The sequence below is a fragment of the Phoca vitulina genome, unplaced genomic scaffold, assembly GCF_004348235.1.
Source record: "Phoca vitulina isolate PV1807 unplaced genomic scaffold, GSC_HSeal_1.0 scaffold94, whole genome shotgun sequence".
NCBI lineage: Eukaryota > Metazoa > Chordata > Mammalia > Carnivora > Phocidae > Phoca > Phoca vitulina.
In genome coordinates this window covers 1,590,358-1,610,262 of record NW_022589797.1, presented here as the reverse complement: position 1 = coordinate 1,610,262, position 19,905 = coordinate 1,590,358, and the positions used below count along the sequence as shown (strand labels likewise).

General features: G+C 49.7%; 3 protein-coding genes across 5 annotated transcripts in view; 1 reads left to right on the top strand and 2 right to left on the bottom strand.

Moving 5' to 3' along the window:
- Positions 1 to 9,793, top strand: part of RUSC2 (RUN and SH3 domain containing 2) — a 71,060-nt gene extending 61,267 nt beyond the window's left edge. For both annotated transcript variants that reach the window (XM_032396780.1, XM_032396779.1), the window contains exons 3-12: positions 3,674 to 4,303; positions 4,545 to 4,730; positions 4,900 to 5,040; positions 6,112 to 6,188; positions 6,399 to 6,573; positions 6,664 to 6,769; positions 7,475 to 7,521; positions 7,981 to 8,788; positions 8,883 to 9,020; positions 9,102 to 9,793. In XM_032396780.1, the coding sequence (XP_032252671.1) occupies positions 3,674 to 4,303; positions 4,545 to 4,730; positions 4,900 to 5,040; positions 6,112 to 6,188; positions 6,399 to 6,573; positions 6,664 to 6,769; positions 7,475 to 7,521; positions 7,981 to 8,788; positions 8,883 to 9,020; positions 9,102 to 9,303 (2,510 nt within the window). In that variant the 3' untranslated portion in view covers positions 9,304 to 9,793. The remainder of the gene's footprint in view (positions 1 to 3,673; positions 4,304 to 4,544; positions 4,731 to 4,899; positions 5,041 to 6,111; positions 6,189 to 6,398; positions 6,574 to 6,663; positions 6,770 to 7,474; positions 7,522 to 7,980; positions 8,789 to 8,882; positions 9,021 to 9,101) is intronic.
- FAM166B (family with sequence similarity 166 member B) lies at positions 9,746 to 12,987 on the bottom strand. Of its 2 annotated transcripts, XM_032396782.1 has the most exons (6): positions 11,733 to 12,987; positions 11,120 to 11,343; positions 10,816 to 11,030; positions 10,547 to 10,598; positions 10,277 to 10,474; positions 9,746 to 9,994 (listed from the first exon to the last, which is right to left on the bottom strand). In XM_032396782.1, the coding sequence occupies exons 1-6, from the start codon at positions 11,792 to 11,794 to the stop codon at positions 9,906 to 9,908; spliced, it is 840 nt and encodes a 279-aa protein (XP_032252673.1). In that variant the 5' UTR covers positions 11,795 to 12,987; the 3' UTR covers positions 9,746 to 9,905. The 2 variants fall into 2 exon arrangements, with proteins under 2 accessions (XP_032252673.1, XP_032252672.1); XM_032396781.1 differs by having other exon boundaries at positions 9,812 to 9,994; positions 10,277 to 10,598.
- Positions 12,988 to 17,219: 4,232 nt separating this feature from the next.
- Positions 17,220 to 17,771, bottom strand: LOC116627112 (PRELI domain-containing protein 1, mitochondrial-like). The gene has a single exon (XM_032396783.1). It carries the CDS (start codon positions 17,749 to 17,751, stop codon positions 17,335 to 17,337), a length of 417 nt encoding a protein of 138 aa, XP_032252674.1. The 5' UTR covers positions 17,752 to 17,771; the 3' UTR covers positions 17,220 to 17,334.
- Positions 17,772 to 19,905: the final 2,134 nt, after the last annotated feature.

Sequence of the window (19,905 nt, the reverse complement as noted above, 5' to 3'; positions counted from 1 at the left end):
AAAGATCTTACCAAATCTGGAAAGAACAAAACAAAAAAGCAGGGACCAGTGTGAAGTTTGATAGGTAAGCTGTACTTGAGTTGATTTGGGATATTTAATTGATCGCACTCTCAGAATGAGTCAGCAGTTTGGAAGGGCTTCCAAATAGTTAAAATGACTGTCTTCATTGATAGACTCCAGAAGGGAGAAGCTGATAGTCCTCTACTCCTCTAAATCAGTTAGTGCTCACCTGCAAGTTCTGGGTACTCCATTTTAAGAAGGAACTGAGGGACTGGGGCTGTGTCACCTACACAACAGCAGACTTGGGTGAATGTGGTCTCTGATTTTCTCAAGGGCTGTCACAAAGAAAAGTGAGAAACCTTAGTCTTTGTATTCCCTGGGGACAAAACTGAGACCCACTCCCCAGGTCAGGCCCCTCCTTCTTTTCTGATCTCATTCCTCTGCCTCAAACCCTACTCAAACCCTATCCTGGGGACTTAGGGAGGATTTTTTAAAGAGTAGAAATAAACAGTCTAATTCAAACATACTTTATATAGCGGGTATAATAAAGCTACGGTTGGGAAGGCCTAATCTGAAAGCCAGGGTCAGTTCAGCCTTGAAATTTTATATTTAAATAAATGGATAGGCAGGAGGCATTCCCAGCAGGAAAGGCTGTGTACTTAAAGATGGGAATGGGGTGGGAAGAGTGGTGTCAATGAGAATGGCAGGTGTGGGAGTTTGAGGGGAGAGCAGTCTAATTGGTGGCAGGTGTGGATACCTATTTGAGAAGATTAGACTTTATTCTGTGGGCAGTAGGGTCACAGGGTATTTTAGGAAGCAATCTGATTTATGTAAGAAGATCTGGATGCAGCGAGACTAGCCTGAACCAAGGGTGACAGTGGGGATTCATTCATTTAACAAATATTTATTCAGTACCTACTATATACTGGGCTCTATTCTAGGCACTGGGGATACATCAATGAACAATTCAGAAACACTGCTTTTTTTGGAGCCCTTATGAGGAGTAATAGACAAAAACCAAGATAATTTCTAATAGTGATAAAATGCTAAAAAGAAAATAAAACAGGATAATGAGACAGAGTATGACTTGTCAGAGGGACTGGGGTGGTCACCACTGAGGAGGTGATGTTTGAGCTGATGCCTGAATGATGAGTTGATTTCAGGCAGAACAGCAGGTGCAAAAGATCCTGAGATGTTATGAACTTGGCATGTTTGAGGACAGAAGGAAGTGTGGCTGGAGCATAGTAAGCAAGGGAGAATGACAAAGGTTGCTCTCTAAGCACAGATTGGGGATGACAGGAGGGTATATTTTGAACATGTCCCCTAGGAGTGATTCTGAAACCCCTCCCTGGGGCGCCTGGGTGGCTCAGTCGGTTAAGCGACTGCCTTCGGCTCGGGTCATGATCCCAGGGTCCTGGGATCGAGTCCCACATCGGGCTCCCTGCTCGGCAGGAAGCCTGCTTCTCCCTCTCCCACTCCCCCTGCTTGTGTTCCCTCTCTCGCTGTGTCTCTCTGTCAAATAAATAATAAAAATAAAATCTTTAAAAAAAAAATAAAAAATTAAAAAAAAAAATAAATAAATTGAAACCCCTCCCTGATGGGGTTGTGATCACTATCCCCTTAAGACTCAATGAAGTAAATAAATGGGAAAAGATGAGGGATACCATTTCCTATGTAGTGCAATGTGATAAAGAGAACATTAGCCCCTAAGTCAGACTCTGGCTTAGCAGAATTCTAGCTCTGCCACTTCCTAGTTGTGTGACCTTGGGCAAATGACTTAATGTCTCTAAATTTCCAATACCCTGAGCTGTCAGGTAAGGGTATTAATTCCTGTCTCATAGATTTGTTGAGCCGGAGTTGTGCCCAGTGAGCCACACCCAGGGTTTCTGGCTTCGTAGAAGCTCACAGCGCCACCTCGTGTCATGCAGATGTTTACAGTGTGCACAGTGTTTTGTTGTTTTTTTTTAGAAGCACAACTCACGCACAAAGACAATCTGGCTGTGCAGTATCCTGGAGTTTTGTTAGTTCTGAGCCCTGTGTCTTGAGAGACACTGACCTGAAGATTGGCTGAAAGAACAGGAGAGGACCAGCCTTGGGGATCACAACTCTGTGTAGAGGGAGCAAATGTGGACCCTGAGGCTCCAATGCCAGGATCATGAAAGAGTGGGAATGGGGTTGATAGGGGTGACAGGAGGCTGATTCCAGCTGCAAATGAAGAAATATCATGGTTAGATTTGCTTAAGAATGAAATGAGTCAGCTTTAGTGGAGACAGGCGATGATGAGTAAAACCTTGAAGTAAATAACATCTTACCCTGAATATCTGTGACCTTTACTCCAACTCTTTAGGCCTTAGAAACAAAGGAAATGGTGGTTCTGCCATTGACAGAAATGGAAGTCATCAGGGGAAAGGTGATAGATGAATTGCTTTAAAATAGCAAATTTTGGGGGCGCCTGGGTGGCTCAATCGGTTGAGCGTCTGCTTTCAGCTCAGGTCATGATCCCAGGGTCCTGAGATCAAGCCCTGCATCGGGCTCCCTGCTCGGCGGGAAGCCTGCTTCTCCCTCTCCCACTCCCCCTGCTTATATTCCCTCTCTCGCTGTCTCTGTCTCTGTCAAATAAATAAATAAAATCTTTAAAAAATAATAAAATAAATAAAAAGCAAATTTTTAGGGGGGAGGGGCAGACGGAGAGGGAGAATCTTTTTCTTTTTAAGATTTTATTTTAGAGAGAGTGAGCGAGTGCGGGGAGGGGCAGAGGGAGAAGGAGAGAGAGAGAATCTCCAGCAGACTCCTTGCTGAGCGCAGAGCCCAACATGGGGCTTGATCTCACTACCCATGAGATCATGACTCATGAGATCATCTGAGCCAAAACCAAGAGTCAGAGGCTTAACCGACTGAGCCACCCAGGCACCCCAGAGGGAGAGAGAGAATCTAAAGTAGGCTCCACGCCCAACACAGAGCCTGAGATCGTGACCCGAGCTGAAATCAAGAGTCGGATGCTTAACTGACTGAGCCACCCAGGCACCCTTAAAATAGCAAAAATTTTTTTAAGATTTTATTTATTTATTTGACAGAGAGAGACACAGCGAGAGAGGGAACACAAGCAGGGGGAGTGGGAGAGGGAGAAGCAGGCTTCCCGTGGAGCAGGGAGCCCGATGCGGGGCTCGATCCCAGGATCCTGGGATCATGACCTGAGCCAAAGGCAGACGCTTAACGACTGAGCCACCCAGGTGCCCCAAAATAGCAAATTTTAAGTGAAAGCGGAATGATCCAGAGATTAAGGGGAAGGTGGGGGCTAAAGCTGTGGGTTCGGGAGTCATCTGTATGAATGCCTGAACTTGAACAATGCAGGGACGAAAGTGTAAAGGGAGATCTAAGAATGGAGCCTTAAGATACACCCACCCTTGAAGTCAAGAAAATGAAGATGGGGTGAATAGTCAAGAGTACAAGAGAGTTCAGCATCATAAAAACAATAGAAAAAGTTTTACAAAAGATGGGAGGCACACTGTCATATTCCCAAACTTGGATTGCCCTTACCCCATTCAGTTCCTACAAGCCAGGTCCTGCCCATCTCTTCCCCTCTCCCCAGTGAGCATCATCCGTCTGCTCCTTTGCTTCCTGTGCTGGGGGCCCCAGGGTCTGTCTGATTCTTCCTCCATCACTGTCGCCACAGGCGGCGGTGCGGAGAGCCGACCAGTCCTTCGCTACAGCAAGGAGCAGAGGCCAACCACGCTGCCCATCCAGCCCTTCGTGTTCCAGCACCACTTCCCGAAGCAGTTGGCCAAGGCCCGTGCCCTCCACAGCCTTTCCCAGCTCTACAGCCTCTCTGGCTGCAGCCGTGCACAGCAGCCTGCCCCCCTGGCTGCCCCCACTGCTCCAGTCCCAGCCTTAGCTCCCTCAGGGGAGTCACAGGCACCCACCAACAGAGGGGCCAGGAAAGCTGGGCCTGAGCCAGAAACCTCACGGCCGTCACCCCTGGGTAGCTACTCCCCGATCCGCAGTGCTGGCCCCTTTGGGCCCAGCACCGACTCCTCTGCTTCCACGTCGTGCTCCCCTCCTCCAGAGCAGGCCACAGCCACAGAAAGCCCACCCCCATGGAGCCACTCCTGTCCTCCCGTTGCCCGGCCTGCCACCTTCCAGCAGCCACAGAAGGGGGATCAGAAGATACTGACCTTGGCTGAGTACCGTCTCCATGGAACAGGAAGCTTGCCTCCTCTGGGCTCCTGGAGATCTAGCCTCAGTCGAGCAGAAAGTCTAGCCCGGGGAGGTGGTGAGGGCAGCATGGCCTCCAGGCCCAATAACGGTATGAGCTTTACCCTCCACCGCAAGCATTTCTACCCGACCCCCCCCCCCACCTTTGGATGCTTTCTTATACTCCAGCCTGGGGTAAGGGGTTAAATGTTTACACCTCCTTCCCCAGCACCTACGGATAATATCCAAGCACTCCCAGCCCTCATATTTTATATGACCGCACTGGGTGGATGTGAAATGCTGTCTCCTGCTAACTCTTGCCCATCTCTTCTGCTCATCTGTTCTGCTTTCAGCCAACCACCTATCCCCTCAAGCACTCAAGTGGCGGGAATACAGGAGGAAGAACCCACTAGGGCCACCTGGATTGTCAGGGAGCCTAGACCGAAGGCCACAGGAAGCTCGGCTGGCCCGAAGGAACCCCATCTTTGAGTTCCCTGGCTCCTTCAGTGCTGCTGGCCATCTGAACTGCCGGCCAAATGGTGTGTGGGCCGGGTGCCCAGTGGATCCAGGGCAGGCTCTACCGCAGCTGGGCAGGGCTGGAGAAGGGGCAGGCCCACAGGAACGAGTCCCAGAGGGTATGAGGCACAGAACTGAGCTGCAGCTCTTGGAAGGAGAGTTGCTTGAGATTGATTTTTCTCTTCTTTCCAGGTCAAATAGTGAAGCCATTACCACTGACCTGCCCTGACTTCCAAGACCCCTTTTCCTTGACTGAGAAGCCTCCAGCTGAGTTTTGTCTGTCCCCAGATGGCAACTCAGAGGCCATTTCCATTGACCTGCTTCAGAAAAAAGGTGAATGTTACCCCCAGCTCAGGCCAGGAATTCTGTTGTCGGTACCTATTTGTGCCTGTTGCCCTACTGTCTAGCCCTCCTAGAACTCCAAGTGCTAGGAAGGAATCAGCACAGGAATTGGGGCACGAGGTAGCAGTCCGTGCATCGTGTAGGACAAGTGTGCCTGAATGCACAAGGATCATTTATCAGATGCTTAAGAATCAGGCTTCAGTCTCTTACCTCAGGGAGCTAAGTAGAGTGAGGGAGACTGCCATGCCATAAATAAATGGCCGCGTGTTCTAATGGGGGGAGTCCAAGTACAACAGGGCCTAACAGCTTGGGTAAGCATGATGGTAACATCTACTAAGATGTTGAGCAAATAAGGGACCACTGGACCAAGAGAGAGCTGTTTCAGTGAGATGATGGGGAAAGAGTTGAGCATCATTGTGGGCTGAAGGGAAGGAGCTGTGGGGAGGGAGAAAGATGAAGCTGAAGTTCCCTGTAGAGGCAGAGTGGGGGGTTCAAAGCTGGGAAAAGGGAAGAACCTTGAGCAAGATGGAAAGAGAGTGAGGGGGGCGGGAAGGAGGGTAGACAGAATGTAGTTATGTCTTTTGGATGGACAGGGAAGTTGAATTGATGACCAGTGGCCTCGGTTCGAGGTCGAACCAAGGGCTTGAGAAGAGGGGTAAAGATTTGGCAATGTGAGAGCATAGCAGAGGACACCGCAAGGCACACGTCAAAGAGGTGCCCTTGTCGGTCACTTGTGAGTGGCCCTGGACTTTGTCCAGCAGCCAGTAGCCTGGTTTCTCAGAGCGGAGAAGATGGATAGTTAGCTCGATCCAGGACTAGAGTAGGAGGGTCTTGAAGATAAAATCGCTGAGATTCGTCCACTGGCGGTGACAACAGGGCTTGAGGACTGGGCAAAAACAGGGAGGGGTCAGGGCCTGGTCCTCAGTAAGACTGACACCCATGTGCAGGGACAGAGAGAGAGAGAGAGTGGACGCCCCTCCCTCTCTCCACTGAGGGCTCAGTTTCAGCTGAGTTGCCCAGGGACTTGCTAAGGAACCCATCACATGGAATTCTTACTTGCAGGGCTGGTGAAGGCGGTTAACACTGCTGTAGACCTCATTGTGGCCCATTTTGGCACAAGCCGGGATCCTGGGGTGAAGGTAGGCAAAACCTGGGGCGAGCTGAACTCTGCCCTGCTGACCCTCACCCATTCTATGCTGCCGCCTTCTCCTGCTCTCTTGCACCTAGAACCCAGAATTGGGTACTTCGGGATGGGGATCACAAGAGAAGCATGCTGAGGCCTAAGAGAGTCAGAGAAGACCACGGTCGGGCTTCCAGTGATTCCCCGTTCTTCTCTGCTGCATCCACAGGCAAAGCTCGGGAATAGTTCTGTGAGCCCCAATGTGGGCCACCTGGTTCTGAAGTACTTGTGCCCTGCCGTCCAGGCCGTGCTGGAGGATGGGCTCAAGGCCTTCGTGCTAGATGTCATCATTGGGCAACGTAAGAACATGCCGTGGAGTGTGGTTGAGGCTTCTACACAGCTAGGTAAGTGCTGGGCGACAAGATGAGGACCCCAGGCTGAGATTCGGATTCAGGAGACTGGGCATGTGACTGCCGACTCTGGCTTCCTCTCAGGCCCGTCCACCAAGGTCCTGCATGGCCTCTACAACAAGGTCAGCCAATTCCCGGAGCTCACCAGTCACACCATGCGTTTCAACGCCTTCATTCTCGGCCTGCTCAAGTGAGTGTGTGGGGCAACAAGAGCGGCAAATCACAGCCCTCTCCCCTGGGCTCTGCCACTTCTGTGGAACCACCTCCCTAGACTGAGACAGGCCAAGGGGGATCTGCAGGCTCTATGGCCAGGGCCCAGGCTCACTTTCTCCCCATCTAGCTACAGCCTCTCTCAGTAGGTCTCTGGTTTCCCGCCACACCCACAACCCTCTGGCACTGATCACCAACACGGTCTTTGGCTTTTATAAATCCATAATCTGGCTTATTTGGAAATTAATCTGGTTCTCTGGATATTGTAAACCTTGATCCCCTCAATTCCAGCACTACTTCCAAATCCTGCGTGACCATAAGTCCCCCTTGAGATCCATTTCACAGTATCCTTCTTTCTCAAGTATGGGCCTGGGTCATCCTCTTTGGGATGTGTACCCTGTACTCTCACTCAGTAGCTGCCATGACTTCGGGGGCCTAGGCAAGCCAACTCCATTCTAGAGGGAAGTCACTGGCTTGTGAATTACATGTTAACCCCCTCCCATCATCCCCCACTGACTTTTCAGAACTATTTTATGTGAAATGAACCAGGTAGCATTCCTGCCATAGAAGGGAGATGTTCACCTATACCTCTGCCCTATGTCTGACCCCCTGTCTGTCTCCTTTGTACCTTATCATCTGGCTATCTCCACACAAGATTCAACTCTCTCTACCTGTTTCCCTACAGCATCCGGTCCCTGGAGTTCTGGTTTAATCACCTCTATAACCACGAAGGTAATGCCCGGAACACTGCTCTCTCTTGCAAACTCAATATAGGCCAGACCTCAGAGGCTCAGAAGAGGGAGGCACGGCTCTTTACGATGGTAGAGGTGGGGAGGGGGACCACCCAAGCTTTCGTCTTCAGAGCCTGGGCTTCCAGCCCAGTCTGTCCCCAGCTTCTACTTGTGTTAGAGCCTTGGAGTCAGCAGGATCCTCGGGCAATCTGGAATTGAGGGTGACCAGGAACCCCCACAGCTCTCCTGTGAACTTGCGGCCGCCACTTACGGCTGCGGAGGTCACGACCTGCACAAGCGTCAGGCGGCCTCTTTGGCACCGGCGTGCACCCAAGGGCACAGTGCCCCGCCCATGCGGTGTACGCAGCGGCTCTGCCGGGGCCGCTTCTCGGAGGCCCCCCACCCCCAGGCCAGGCTCTGCTTCTCTGTGGGGCTCAGGCCCTCTCTCTTGCTCCCCCAGATATCATCCAGACCCACTACCAGCCGTGGGGCTTCCTGAGTGCAGCGCATACCGTGTGCCCCGGCCTCTTCGAGGAGCTGCTGCTGCTGCTGCAGCCCCTGGCCCTGCTGCCCTTCAGCCTCGACTTGCTGTTCCAGCACCGGCTCCTGCAAAGTGGGCAGCAGCAGCGGCAGCACAAGGAGCTGCTGCGGGTGTCCCAGGACCTGCTGCTGTCCGCCCACTCGACGCTGCAGCTGGCCCGGGCCAGGGGCCAGGAGGGACCCGGAGACATGGACAGGGCGGTCCAGGGGGAGCGGGTGAAGGGTGTGGGCGCCCCCGAAGGTGGAGAAGACGAGGAGGAAGAGGAGACAGAAGAGGTGGCAGAGGCAGCTGGGGGCTCAGGACGTGGCAGGTGGGCCCGAGGCGGGCAGGCTGGCTGGTGGTACCAGCTCATGCAGAGCTCCCAGGTCTACATCGATGGCTCAGCTGAGGGCTCTAGGTTCCCCCGTGGTGGCAGCAGTAGCAGCAGTGAGAAAAAGAAAGGGGCAGGAGGCGGGGGACCACCCCCCCGAGAGGGAGTAGTCGAGGGGGCAGAGGCCTGTCCTGCCCCTGAAGAGACCCTTGGCCGGGACAGGGGCTGGCCCTTCTGGATGGGGAGCCCCCCTGATTCTGTACTGGCTGAGCTGAGGCGCAGCCGGGAGAGGGAGGGGTCCACTGCCCCCCCAGCAGAAAATGAGGAAGGAGCCTCAGAGCCTTCACCCGGGGGCATCAAGTGGGGACACCTCTTTGGCTCCCGAAAGGCTCAGCGGGAGACCCGGCCCACAAACAGGTGAGAGGCAGCCCATGGTGTAGACAGGGGGATTTGGGGAGCCTATCTAAGCCAGAGCACAGACAGAGCCGGAGCCCCGGCTGCTCTCCCCTAGGCTACCGTCCGACTGGCTGAGCCTGGACAAGTCCATGTTCCAACTAGTGGCACAGACAGTGGGTGCCCGCCGAGAGCCAGAGCCCAAGGAGAGCCTGCAGGAGCCACACTCTCCAGTCTTGCCCTCCAAGCCTCCATGGTAAGCCCTGGAAGATAGCACTGGGGGGCTGGGTTTGGCTTTGGGTGGGGTTTCTCTGACCTCCATTTGTTGTTTCCCCAGCGAGGTGAAGGCACTCTGTCATCACCTGGCCACAGGCCCCGGACAGCTGAGCTTCCGCAAGGGAGATATCCTACGGGTGCTGGGGCCAGCTGGAGGAGACTGGCTGCGCTGCAGCCGTGGCCCCGACACCGGCCTGGTGCCTCTGGCCTATGTGACCTTGACCCCATCTCCAAGTCCAACCCCCGGAAGCAGCCAAAACTGAGGCCCTGTGCATGCTGGTGGCCTCAGGGACCCTCATAACCCCTGTCTCAGAGCCTGAGAGCCCTTCCCAAGCCCTCTGGCTTGGCCACAGAGAATAGACTGAGAGCTGGGGGCCATACATCCCTGTGCTCAGTATTAATTACTCCCCATTAACTGTCCCAGTGACCTCATCCAGACCTCCACCCAGGAAAGGAGGGAAGGGATGCAGCACTGGGCTGCCAGGATTTCCCCGGCCCACGTGGGCCAGCCCTTCCATAGGTACAGATAAGCACATCCCTATGGAGGGAGGTGATCAGAGGCCCATTTGCAGGGTTCCCTAGGCCGGGTGGTGAGGAGGAGAGGTGACAGTATTGGGGCCAGCTCCCTGAGCCCCCCAATGTAAATAGGCTGTGGCCAGCGCCTGGTGGTCAGAAGAGGGATGAGGAGCCCAGGCTTGTTTATGTATTTATTTATTTATTTATTACATCTATTAATAAAAAAGGTGCTCGGCCTCCAAACCATTTCTCTTTGTGCCTCCCCCCGCCCCCCTCGGGCCCACCTCTCTTCCTTCCAAAAGGATGGCTGAGATAGGAAGACAGAAGAGGGAACTTGAAGTCCAGGTACCTATACCAGGAGCTGCTTCTGGAGGGTGGTGAGGCCCAGTGCATCATGGGTGAGATGCCCATATGTGTGCCCGAACTGGAACTTATATCCTGTATGGACAACAGAATCTGTCACTTGTAGCCAGTGGCAAGGAGAGCCATTTATTTCTCAGCCAGTGCCTAAGCCCTCCAAAATCTGGTCCCAACTTCCCACTGTGAGCTACCTCCATATCCTTTTCTGCCCAGTGAGAAAGCCAAACCACATGATCCAAGGGCCCCCCCCCCCCATTATCTGTTAGTTCCAGCCCCCCCCAGCCACTTCCACCCATTACACACACACACACACACACACACACACACAAATATTCCAGTCCCCTTTGGGGCTATCCTCACCTGGCACATAGCCCCCATAATTAGGTAAAAGGCACAGGTTCTGAGGATAGGTCCTAGAAAGTGGAGGGAGATGTTTGGGATCCTTCTGGGGTCTGCTCCCTGAGTACATCTGTCCAAATTCCTGCAGTGCCCGGTTGGTGAGCACAGGAAAGCTGGAGCCGAAGAGGAAGCGGGCACGGGGCACGTAACCAGTGAAGCCTGGGGGGGATACTGAGTCAGGACCTCCTGGGAGCCTCCCCATGCCTTTGGTCATTAGCCACTTCCTCTCACCTGGCATGAAGAACTTGCGAGGATCTCCGTCATCCATGGAATAGGGGGAAGCCTTGTGAGGAGAAGGTGGCAGAGAAAAAGTAAGGCTATCCAGTTCAGCCCCTGTGCTCCAACAGAAGCTCCCCGGGGGGTGGAGCCAGCGGTCAAGCCCACATCCCCTGCACCCATAGCCATGCTACTCATGGCCGCCCCGCCTAGGCCCAGCCACACAGAGGTCAGGCTCCCCACTCCCAAGCCCCCCGGGCCCCCTCCAGCCTTCTTGGTCTCACTTGTTCTGCCTCTTGCCCCAGCTCTGGCTCCTTTGCCTCCAGCTCTGGCTCCAGCTTTGGCTCTTCGTCTTTCTCCACATCTTTTTTACCCTTGGCCTCCTTTGGCAGCTCTTGACCCCGTTGTCCCACAGACCACTGAGTGAAATCATTCAGAGCCTCAGCCCAGACCCGGCTGCAGTTCTTGGCAAAGATGAACTGTGCCTGGGGTACAAAACCTGGGTGGGAGGGGGCAAGAAAGATCTCAGTTAGTGTTTGGGGCACATGTTCTGGGTTGGGGACACCTGTTCAGACTGTCCGTACGTACCTGTGTACCCAGGAATCATGCTGGAGCTGAGCCTTTCATGCCCCCGCCTGACAGGCAGGCTTCCCCTGGGAACCTCAGGAGATGCCGGAGGCCTGATGGGAGGCAGAAGTGTGCGATGGGTGGGGGGCCAGGCTAGGCCAGGAAACCCTCGAAGCAGCTGACCGGTCATGTGCCCATAGGTCTGGCCCATGCTGAAGCGAAGCAGTGGGCAGTGTCCAGTGTACCTGTAAGCACAGGGCTCACCCGCTCACCTCTAGACTCCCCCACCACCCGCAGAGATGGAAACAGAGACCTCTGAAGCCCTGGGTTTTTTTCTGGATTCGGCTGCGTATATCTTTGGAGCAGGCATTTCTCAGTTCTCTCTGGGTTTTCAACCCTTCCCCTCTGCTATTACCCTGTTACCATGGAGAAGACAACACAAAGCTTTGTGACAGGCCCAGCTACCACTATCCCCTTGCTCTTCCTTTTCCATCCAACACCATGAATATCTCAGCCTTGGGCCTACCATACCAGTTTGTCTATTGGCCCCCAAGTCCTGCGTGGCACAACTCCCATGTCCTTATAGCCCTATTCCCAGAAGCAAGCAGGGGTGTGCCCTGGGTAGAAGTCTTACCCTGGGATATAATGAGGGTTCTGAGGGTTCAGCCCTGGTATGAAGGTGCTGGCCATAGCCATGGGAATCCAGGCAGTTCCTTTTGTTTCCCTTGGAGCCGAAGCTTTAGGCTTTGTACTGTGTCCAGGGTGGTGGGGCGGGGCCAGAGGCAGGAGGCAGGGCCAAGGGAGGAGAGAGGGGAGGAGGTACTAGGGAGGTAACTGCCAGGGCCAAGGCCCGGAGCTCACTGGTTGGTCTACTCCAGAACAAATGCAGTCTACCGCGTGGAGGTAGGGAAAAAGTCTGAGTGTGGCCTCCCTGTTCCAGGGAGCAAAGGAAGCCCTAAGGTGGGAGGTGAGAGAACAAAAACTGTGAGGTCCATTCAGCTCTGTCTTAAAGAGGACCACCCTTCCTTCTTAAACCCCCTGCCTGAAGACACGTGGGTGCTACTCTTTGTGAGTGTTGACTGAAAGTGATGGAATGCCTGGGAAAAGAGGGTCTCTAAGGGGATCCCAGAAGGGAGGTGACAGGGAGAAAAAGGAACCTAGAGACCTCTAAGCAGTGACATTAAGTCTCTTTTCAATCATTTTACTTTGACAAGAATTATTTATTGAATATCCACCATCGTCTGGATTATCATTCAACAAATAATGCCGTGCTCTGCTAGGCACATTCTGTAGTCAGAGAAGCTAAGCTCCATGTGACTTCGGGCAAGTCATTTATATCTCTGAACCTTTTACAAAAGGTAGATACCAGGACTCACCCTGCTACTGTTGTGAGGCTCGAATTAATATATACAAATGTGTTTTGTACCAGCAAAGACCATGAAGTCAGAAAGGGGGTGGAGGGGAAAGATCATGTGCCTGAGGTCACACTATCATGGGCTCCTAGTTACTAGCTTGTGGCCACGAGCCATCCTTAACCTTGTCTGAGCAGCCGACTTGACTTCTGCTGAACATGAATTCCCTAAACCCAAATGTGAAAGTTAAAATAACCTAACCTACCAGGGTGCTGTTAAGATAAAGTCAGTGTGGGAAAGAATTTACCCCAGCACCTGGCACTCAGCTACTAAAAATTTTCTTCCCTATTGTCTAATATTTTCTCTAAGCTTCTAACACACATAGGAGACCTGTGACTGGTTAGTAAATTCAGTGGATATGGGTTTTTCTACTGTGGGAGTTCAAGGAAAGGAAATATGATGGTAATGTTGGGTTTTAAGACTAGGGGACAAATTAGAATTTGTTAAGAAAATAATTCAGAGGGTGCCTGGCTGGCTCAATTGGTAGAGCATGCAACTCTTGATCTAAGGGTTGTGAGTTCAAGCCCCACACTGGCTGCAGAGCTTATTTATAAAAGAAAGAAAGGGAATAAAGTAAGAAAAAAGAAAAGAAAGAAAGAGGAGAGAGAGAAAGAAAAAAGAGGAAGGAAGGGAGGGAGGAAAGAAGGAAGGGGAAAAAAAAGAAAAAAGAATTCAGATTCTAAGAGCAGAGAAGTATGGACCAGAAAGAAGAGCTCTCAGAGAGGGGGGAGCATGACTGGAACTCAGCTCTGGGGCTGGGTCAGGGTCAGGCCAGTCCACCTTTCCAGGAGGCAGAACCTCTGCTCTTCTCCCCACCCGAGTGTGACATGCCCAGGCTAACCAAGCACACGTCCCTAACTTGTGGATTGCACAGGAGCGCTGGGCCCCAAGGAATACATTTCACATTTCTCACTGTTCTGCCAAGGACGGCCTTGGTATGTAGCATTTAGAGCTAGGGTTGTAGACTTGGCTCACTGTTTAGGAAATATGCTAGATGGGGATGGGAACTGAGGGGAGAAGCCAGAAAAGCAGCAGTGTGGCAAGGTTAACAACCTAGACTTTTGGATTCTGTAACAAACACTATTGGTTGCACACTGAATACCCATTCCCCTACCCCCATCTCCCTTCTTCCTAACAGAACCTTAATTTTTTTCTGTGGAGCAGCCAAGAGCTTCAGAGAAGCTTGGGGCCAGCCCTGGGAATGAGTCTTGATTAGTCTAAGCCCATCGTAGTGGTCCTATTCCCCCTTGTCAGTGATTAGTGAGGCACGGGCTTATGGCATTCTGGACAATAAAAGGGAAGTCAGCCAGGATAAGAGAGGGTCCTAAGAAAAGTAAGCAACTTAAAATGCTCTTTAAAAAGATGCATGACAGGGGTGCCTGGGTGGCTCAGTTGGTTAAGGGCCTGCCTTTGGCTCAGATCATGATCCCAGGGTCCTGGGATCGAGCCCTGCATTGGGCTCCCTGCTCTGCGGGGAGCCTGCTTCTCCCTCTCCCACTCCCCCTGCTTGTGTTTCCTCTCTCGCTGTCTCTCTCTCTCTCTGTCAAATAAATAAATAAAATCTTAAAAAAATAAAAATAAAAAGATGCATGACAAAAAAAAAAAAAAAGATGCATGACAGGGATGCCTGCGTGGCTCAGTCGGTTAAGCGTCCAACTCTTGATTTCAGCTCAGGTCATGATCTCAGGGTCGAGATCGAGTCCTGCATCTGGCTAGAAGTGGAACCTGCTTAAGATTCTCTCTCCCTCTCCTGCCCCTCACCCCCCTCAAATAAATAAATCTTTTTTTTAAATGCATGACAAATGAGAGAGAGAGAGATGGACACGAAGGAAAGATGTCCTTTCCTGTCTTTAGAAGTTCTATGGACATGATGATAGAACTCTGGTAGGCATCATGAAACCTTGTGGGAAGCTAGGCTAACCTGGGGACAGAGCCTGAATACAGCAAGGATGGATAGGAGAGTAGAAAGGCCTGGGTCCTTGATGAACTACTGAGCTAACCAACCTTTTTATATGAAATAATTTCATTATTGTTAAAGCCAATTTAAGTTTTCTTTTACTTGGAGCCCAAGGCATTGTAACATAAAAATAAAAACAAACAACAACAACAACAACTAGTTCACCTCCTAGCTTCCCTGGAGATACAGACATTGGCCAAATTCATCTCATTGAGCCTCAGTCTCTTCGCCATAAAATGAAGACACTAATGTTACTACTTCATTGAGTAGGACAAAACAGTAGCACAAGATGATACATAAAGAGCCACTCGCCCCAGTGTCTAGCTGATGTTAAGTGCTAACTAAATAGCAATTCCTAGTGTTCGGTTGGAATTTGGTGGGAATGGGAGAAAGGAAAAGAGCTGAGGACAGTAAGAGGTTGGGGGTTCAGGTGAAAGCAGTGAAGCTGAGAGACTGAAAGGTCAGCATGTGAAGGTGGGGTGCAGATTAGAAGGGAGAGGCTCGTACAAATTCTGCAGGACCAACCATGGCAGTTGGAATCAGTGTGTGAATTACTACAAATTAGGAAAGAGGTTACAGTGAGTCTTACATTTGTGCTTGTGAAGAAACAGTCCACTCCTCTTGGTGAATAGCCTGTTACTACTGTTTCCATCTGTGTAAACAGTATTTCTAAGTCCCTGAAGATCGGAAAGGTGTTCTAACCTGGGAAGGAAGTGAAAGAACTAGCTGAGGGGCCCGCAGGACTGCTCACTGCCTCTGTGCCCCCAATTCCAGGGGACGGTCGTCATGGCAACCAAACCCCAGCTTGCTCCTGGTGGGAGCTGCACAGCCAGTGCCGGTGGACAGAAGGTGTCACTGGGATTACACCTACTCACAAAACGAGGGTCCGGTTAGGAAAGAGCCACGTCAGTGCCCTGCCCGTTCCACACAGCCTGTTAGGTCTCCAAAACAGCAGTCTATAACTTGTGTCGTTCCGCCTTTGATCCTGACCAGGAATTGCTGTAAAATTTCATATAAGTACAAATGCCAAATCATTATGTTGTACATCTGAAATTAATGTTATGTGTCAACTATACCTCAGTTTTTAAAAATCTTACCACAAAAAAGTTTCAGATGGATCCCAGATCAGTCATTTGATTGTAAGACAATACTGGGCAAGCATAAATCCCCTCAATGAAGATGAAGAAAAAGAAAATCACGGGGCCCTTGAAAAAAATTCCTCAGATCAAGAGACCACCACAAGTGAAACAAGATGTGAAAAGAATAAACTCCAAACGATTACATACAACACAAAACCTTTTTAAATTAAAATAAACAGATACAATGATTCAATAATTCCACTTCTGGGTATTTACCCGAAGAAAATGAAAATATTAATTCAAAAGATATTTGCACCCCATCTATGTTCATTGCAGCATTATTTACAATAGTCAAGATATGGAAGCAACCTAAGTGTCCATCGATAGATGAATGGATAAAGAAGATGTGGTGTATATACATACACAATGGAATATTACACAGCCATAAACGAAGAATGAAATCTTGTCATTTGCAAAAACCTGGATGGACCTAGAGGTATTATGCTAAGTAAAGTAAGTCAGACCAAGAATGACAAATGCCACATAATTTCCCTTATATGTAGAATCTAAAAAACAAAACAAAACGAATGAACAAACAGAAACAGACTCATAAATATAGAGAACAAAGTGGTGGCTGCCAGAGGGGAGGGGTGAAATAGGCAAAAAGAAATATACAGAGAGGGAGAGCTGCAATAAAACTACATCAAAAGGAAAGCAAGGTAATGATGAGCATGAGTTTCAGATGCTTACTTTACAGGGAGTGAGACAAAATGGGAGGAGAGACCATACAGTTAGATGTACGTGATTGCCAAGGTCTCAGGTTTTGTTTGGGATAGTGGCTTCATAAATGATTATTATTATACATTAATAATTAACGCAGGACCAATGATGAGACTATATCATAAACCAAGGATTATGATAATCCAAATCTGGGCATTTGACATCCAAGAGGTAGGGTGGGGATGGGACGAATCCAAGTAGAAATGACCAGAAACAGTAGTATTCACTGGTAGATTTTAATATACTCTTCTATTTTAAGTAACTCAAGAAGTCAAAATATTAAAAAGGAATACCAGCATCTGAATAAGGATGATTTATTAGCTATACACAGGAGACTTTTTTTTTTTAAGATTTCATTTTTTTGTCAGAGAGAGAGAGCACAAGCAGGGGTAGAGGCAGGCTCTCTGCCAAGCAAGGAGCCCGATGTGGGGCTCAATCCCAGGACCCTGGGATCATGACCTGAGCCAAAGGCAGACGCTTAACCGACTGAGCCACCCAGGCATCCCTACACAGGAGACTTTTATTTTTTTTTTAACTTTTTTTTTTAATTTTGTAATTCTAAAATATATTCTTTGGTAAAATTGCCTTGATTTTTTTAAATTTTTTTTAATTTTTATTATGTTATGTTAATCACCATACATTACATCATTGGTTTCTGATGTATGTTCCATCAATAGTGCCTCCAAGAACTATTTATTGAGTGCCTGTTATGTGCTAGATGCTGTTCCAGGTACCTGGGACACATCAGAGAACGCAACAAAGGCCCCTGCCCTTGCGGAGCTTACAGTCTAGGCTTCCTACCCCTGCACGCTGTGCCCCCGAGCGAGCCACCGCCCCTCCCTGGGCCCGTCCTCGGCTCTGCCCCGAACAGGACACCCAGCCCCACCCCCCCCCCCCCCCAGAGCAGAAAGGGCTGGAAGTTGAGTTTTACTAGTAAAGTACGAGGGGGAAGGGCAGAGGGACTGGAGCCGGCGGTCAGGTGTCCCACCGCCCCGGGGCCTGGGCTGGCTACACGAAGTGCTGCCGCTGTTGCTGCTGCTTGCTGGCCGCCTTGCTGGCCAGGTCCTTGGCCTTCTCTGTAGCTGCCAGTGCCGCCTCCTTGGCCTTCTCCTTGGCTTCCTTGGCTGTCTCAACGAGGGTTTTGGAAGGGGCCTCCCCTTGCAGCTTGGCCAAGATGTACTCAAAGCCCTTCATTGTCTTGGTCACGTTGCTTTTGAACCGGGCAAGATCAAATTCCTGGACAGCTCTGGAGACACCAAATAAGCTAGAGGAGACCCAGGCTTCCCGGCAGATTTTGGTCCAGCCGCTGTTATCAGAGTTCACACAGTAAACGCATCGTTCCTCCACCACCATCAGCCAGGTGTGGTTGATGTTCCAAGTGAAGGTGGTTTGTTCATTGTTTGCGTATAACACCCAGTGCTCCATGCAGAATGTGTCCTCCTTAATACCCATCACCAGCTAACCCATCCCCCCACGCCCCTCCCCTCTAGAACCCTCAGTTTGTTTTTCAGAGTCCATATTCTCTCATGGTTTGTCTCCCCCTCTGATTTCCCCCCTTCATTCTTCCCCTCCTGCTATCTTCTTTTTTTTTTAACATATAATGTATTATTTGTTTCAGAGGTACAGGTCTGTGATTCATCAGTCTTACACAATTCACAGCACTCACCATAGCACATACCCTTCCCAATGTCTATCACCCAGCCACCCCATCTCTCCCAGCCCCCACCACTCCAGCAACCCTCAGTTTGTTTCCTGAGATTAAGAATTCCTCATATCAGCTACACAGGAGACTTTTAAAAACGGGTCATATAGTGGACATTGCCACTATAAACATCGGGGTGCACGTATCCCTTCGGATCACTACATTCGTATCTTTGGGGTAAATACCCAGTAGTGCAATTGCTGGGCCGTACGGTAGCTCTATTTTCAACTTTTTGAGGAACCTCCATACTGTTTTCCAGAGTGGCTGCACCAGCTTGCATTCCCACCAACAGTGTAGGAGGGTTCCCCTTTCTCTGCAACCTCACCAACATCTGTTGTTTCTGGATTTGCTAATTTTAGCCATTCTGACTGGTGTGAGGTGATATCTCATTGAGGTTTTGATTTGGATTTCCCTGATGCCGAGGGATGTTGAGCACTTTTTCATGTGTCTGTTGGCCATTGGAAAAAAAAAAACGGGTCGTAGAGTCTAGTCCTGACTAGAGCATGGGACTAATAGTTCAGGCTTGGGCAAATCACTTCAAGTCTTTGAGCCACATCTGTAAAATGAAAGAGATGCACTGGATGGTTATTAAGATTCTTTCTAGTTCTGGGGCACCTGGTTGGCTCAGTCGGTGGAACATGCAATTCTTGATCTGAGGGTTATGAGTTTGAACCCCATGTTAAGTGTGGAGATTACTTAAAAATAAAATCTTAAAAAAAAGAAAAGACCCTTTCCAGTTCTAACTCCCTTATCTATTCGCCAGTGCAAATATTTAATGGGCTGTAAAAAAAAAAACCAAAAACACACATTTTCAAAAAATAAAAAGAAAAGAAACTTTGACATGCTTTCAGAGTCATTTCTAAATGCAACCATCTTTGTAAAAGTTCCATACAGTTTCCATGATCTTTAAAATGTGCATTTTCCTCCTAGGATGCAGCTCCAATTGAATCTTATTCAACTATAAGTTTTCCTGAAAATAGGCCACTATCTGGATATCACTGCTCTGAGCACAGAGGATGGATCAAAGCAAAGGAAATGTCACAGTCTCCTTCTGGCCTTTTTTCATGTACAATATTCTTCAAATCCACAAGGACCAACATTAATTTATTCAGTCCACTAACTTTCATCGAACATCTCTGCCAGGCAGTTACCTTCTGGTCAATACAGAGATGAATAGATGAATTAGATGTAATTCCTGACCTCAGTGATTTTACATCTTTAAAGAAGAGACAGAGGTACAGAGAAAGTCAAAACACAATAAATGCCACAATGGAGATTAAACAAAAACAAATTACCTTATGGGGCTCCTGGGTGGCTCAGTCAGTTAAGCATCTGACTTTTGATTTCAGCTCAGGTCTTGATCTCAGGGTGGTGAGTTCAAGCCCCACACTGGCCTCCACGCTGGGCATGGAGCCTACATTTAAAAAACAAACAAACAAACAAACAAAAAAACACCTTATAATAGGCCACAAAGAAAAAACTCAAAAATCCCAATAAGCACAAAATAATCAAGGCACATTTTCTCACACAAACACAATAAACCTGTAAATGAAAAATAAAAATTAGGTTAAACATTAAGACATTTTTTTTAATTTATTTTGTTTTAAGTAGGCTCCACACCCAGTGTGGGGCTTGAACTCACCACCCTGAGATCAAGGGTCACATGCTCCACCAACTGAGCCAGCCAGGTGCCCCTAAGACATGTTTTATGTTTTGTTTTGTTTTTTAAGATTTTTATTATTTATTTGACAGAGAGAGCACAAGCAGAGGGAGAGAGCGAGAGAGAAGCAGACTCCCTGCTGAGCAAGGAGCCCGATGCGGGACTCGATCCCAGGACCCTGGGATCATGACCCAGGCCGAAGGCAGCCGCTTAACCA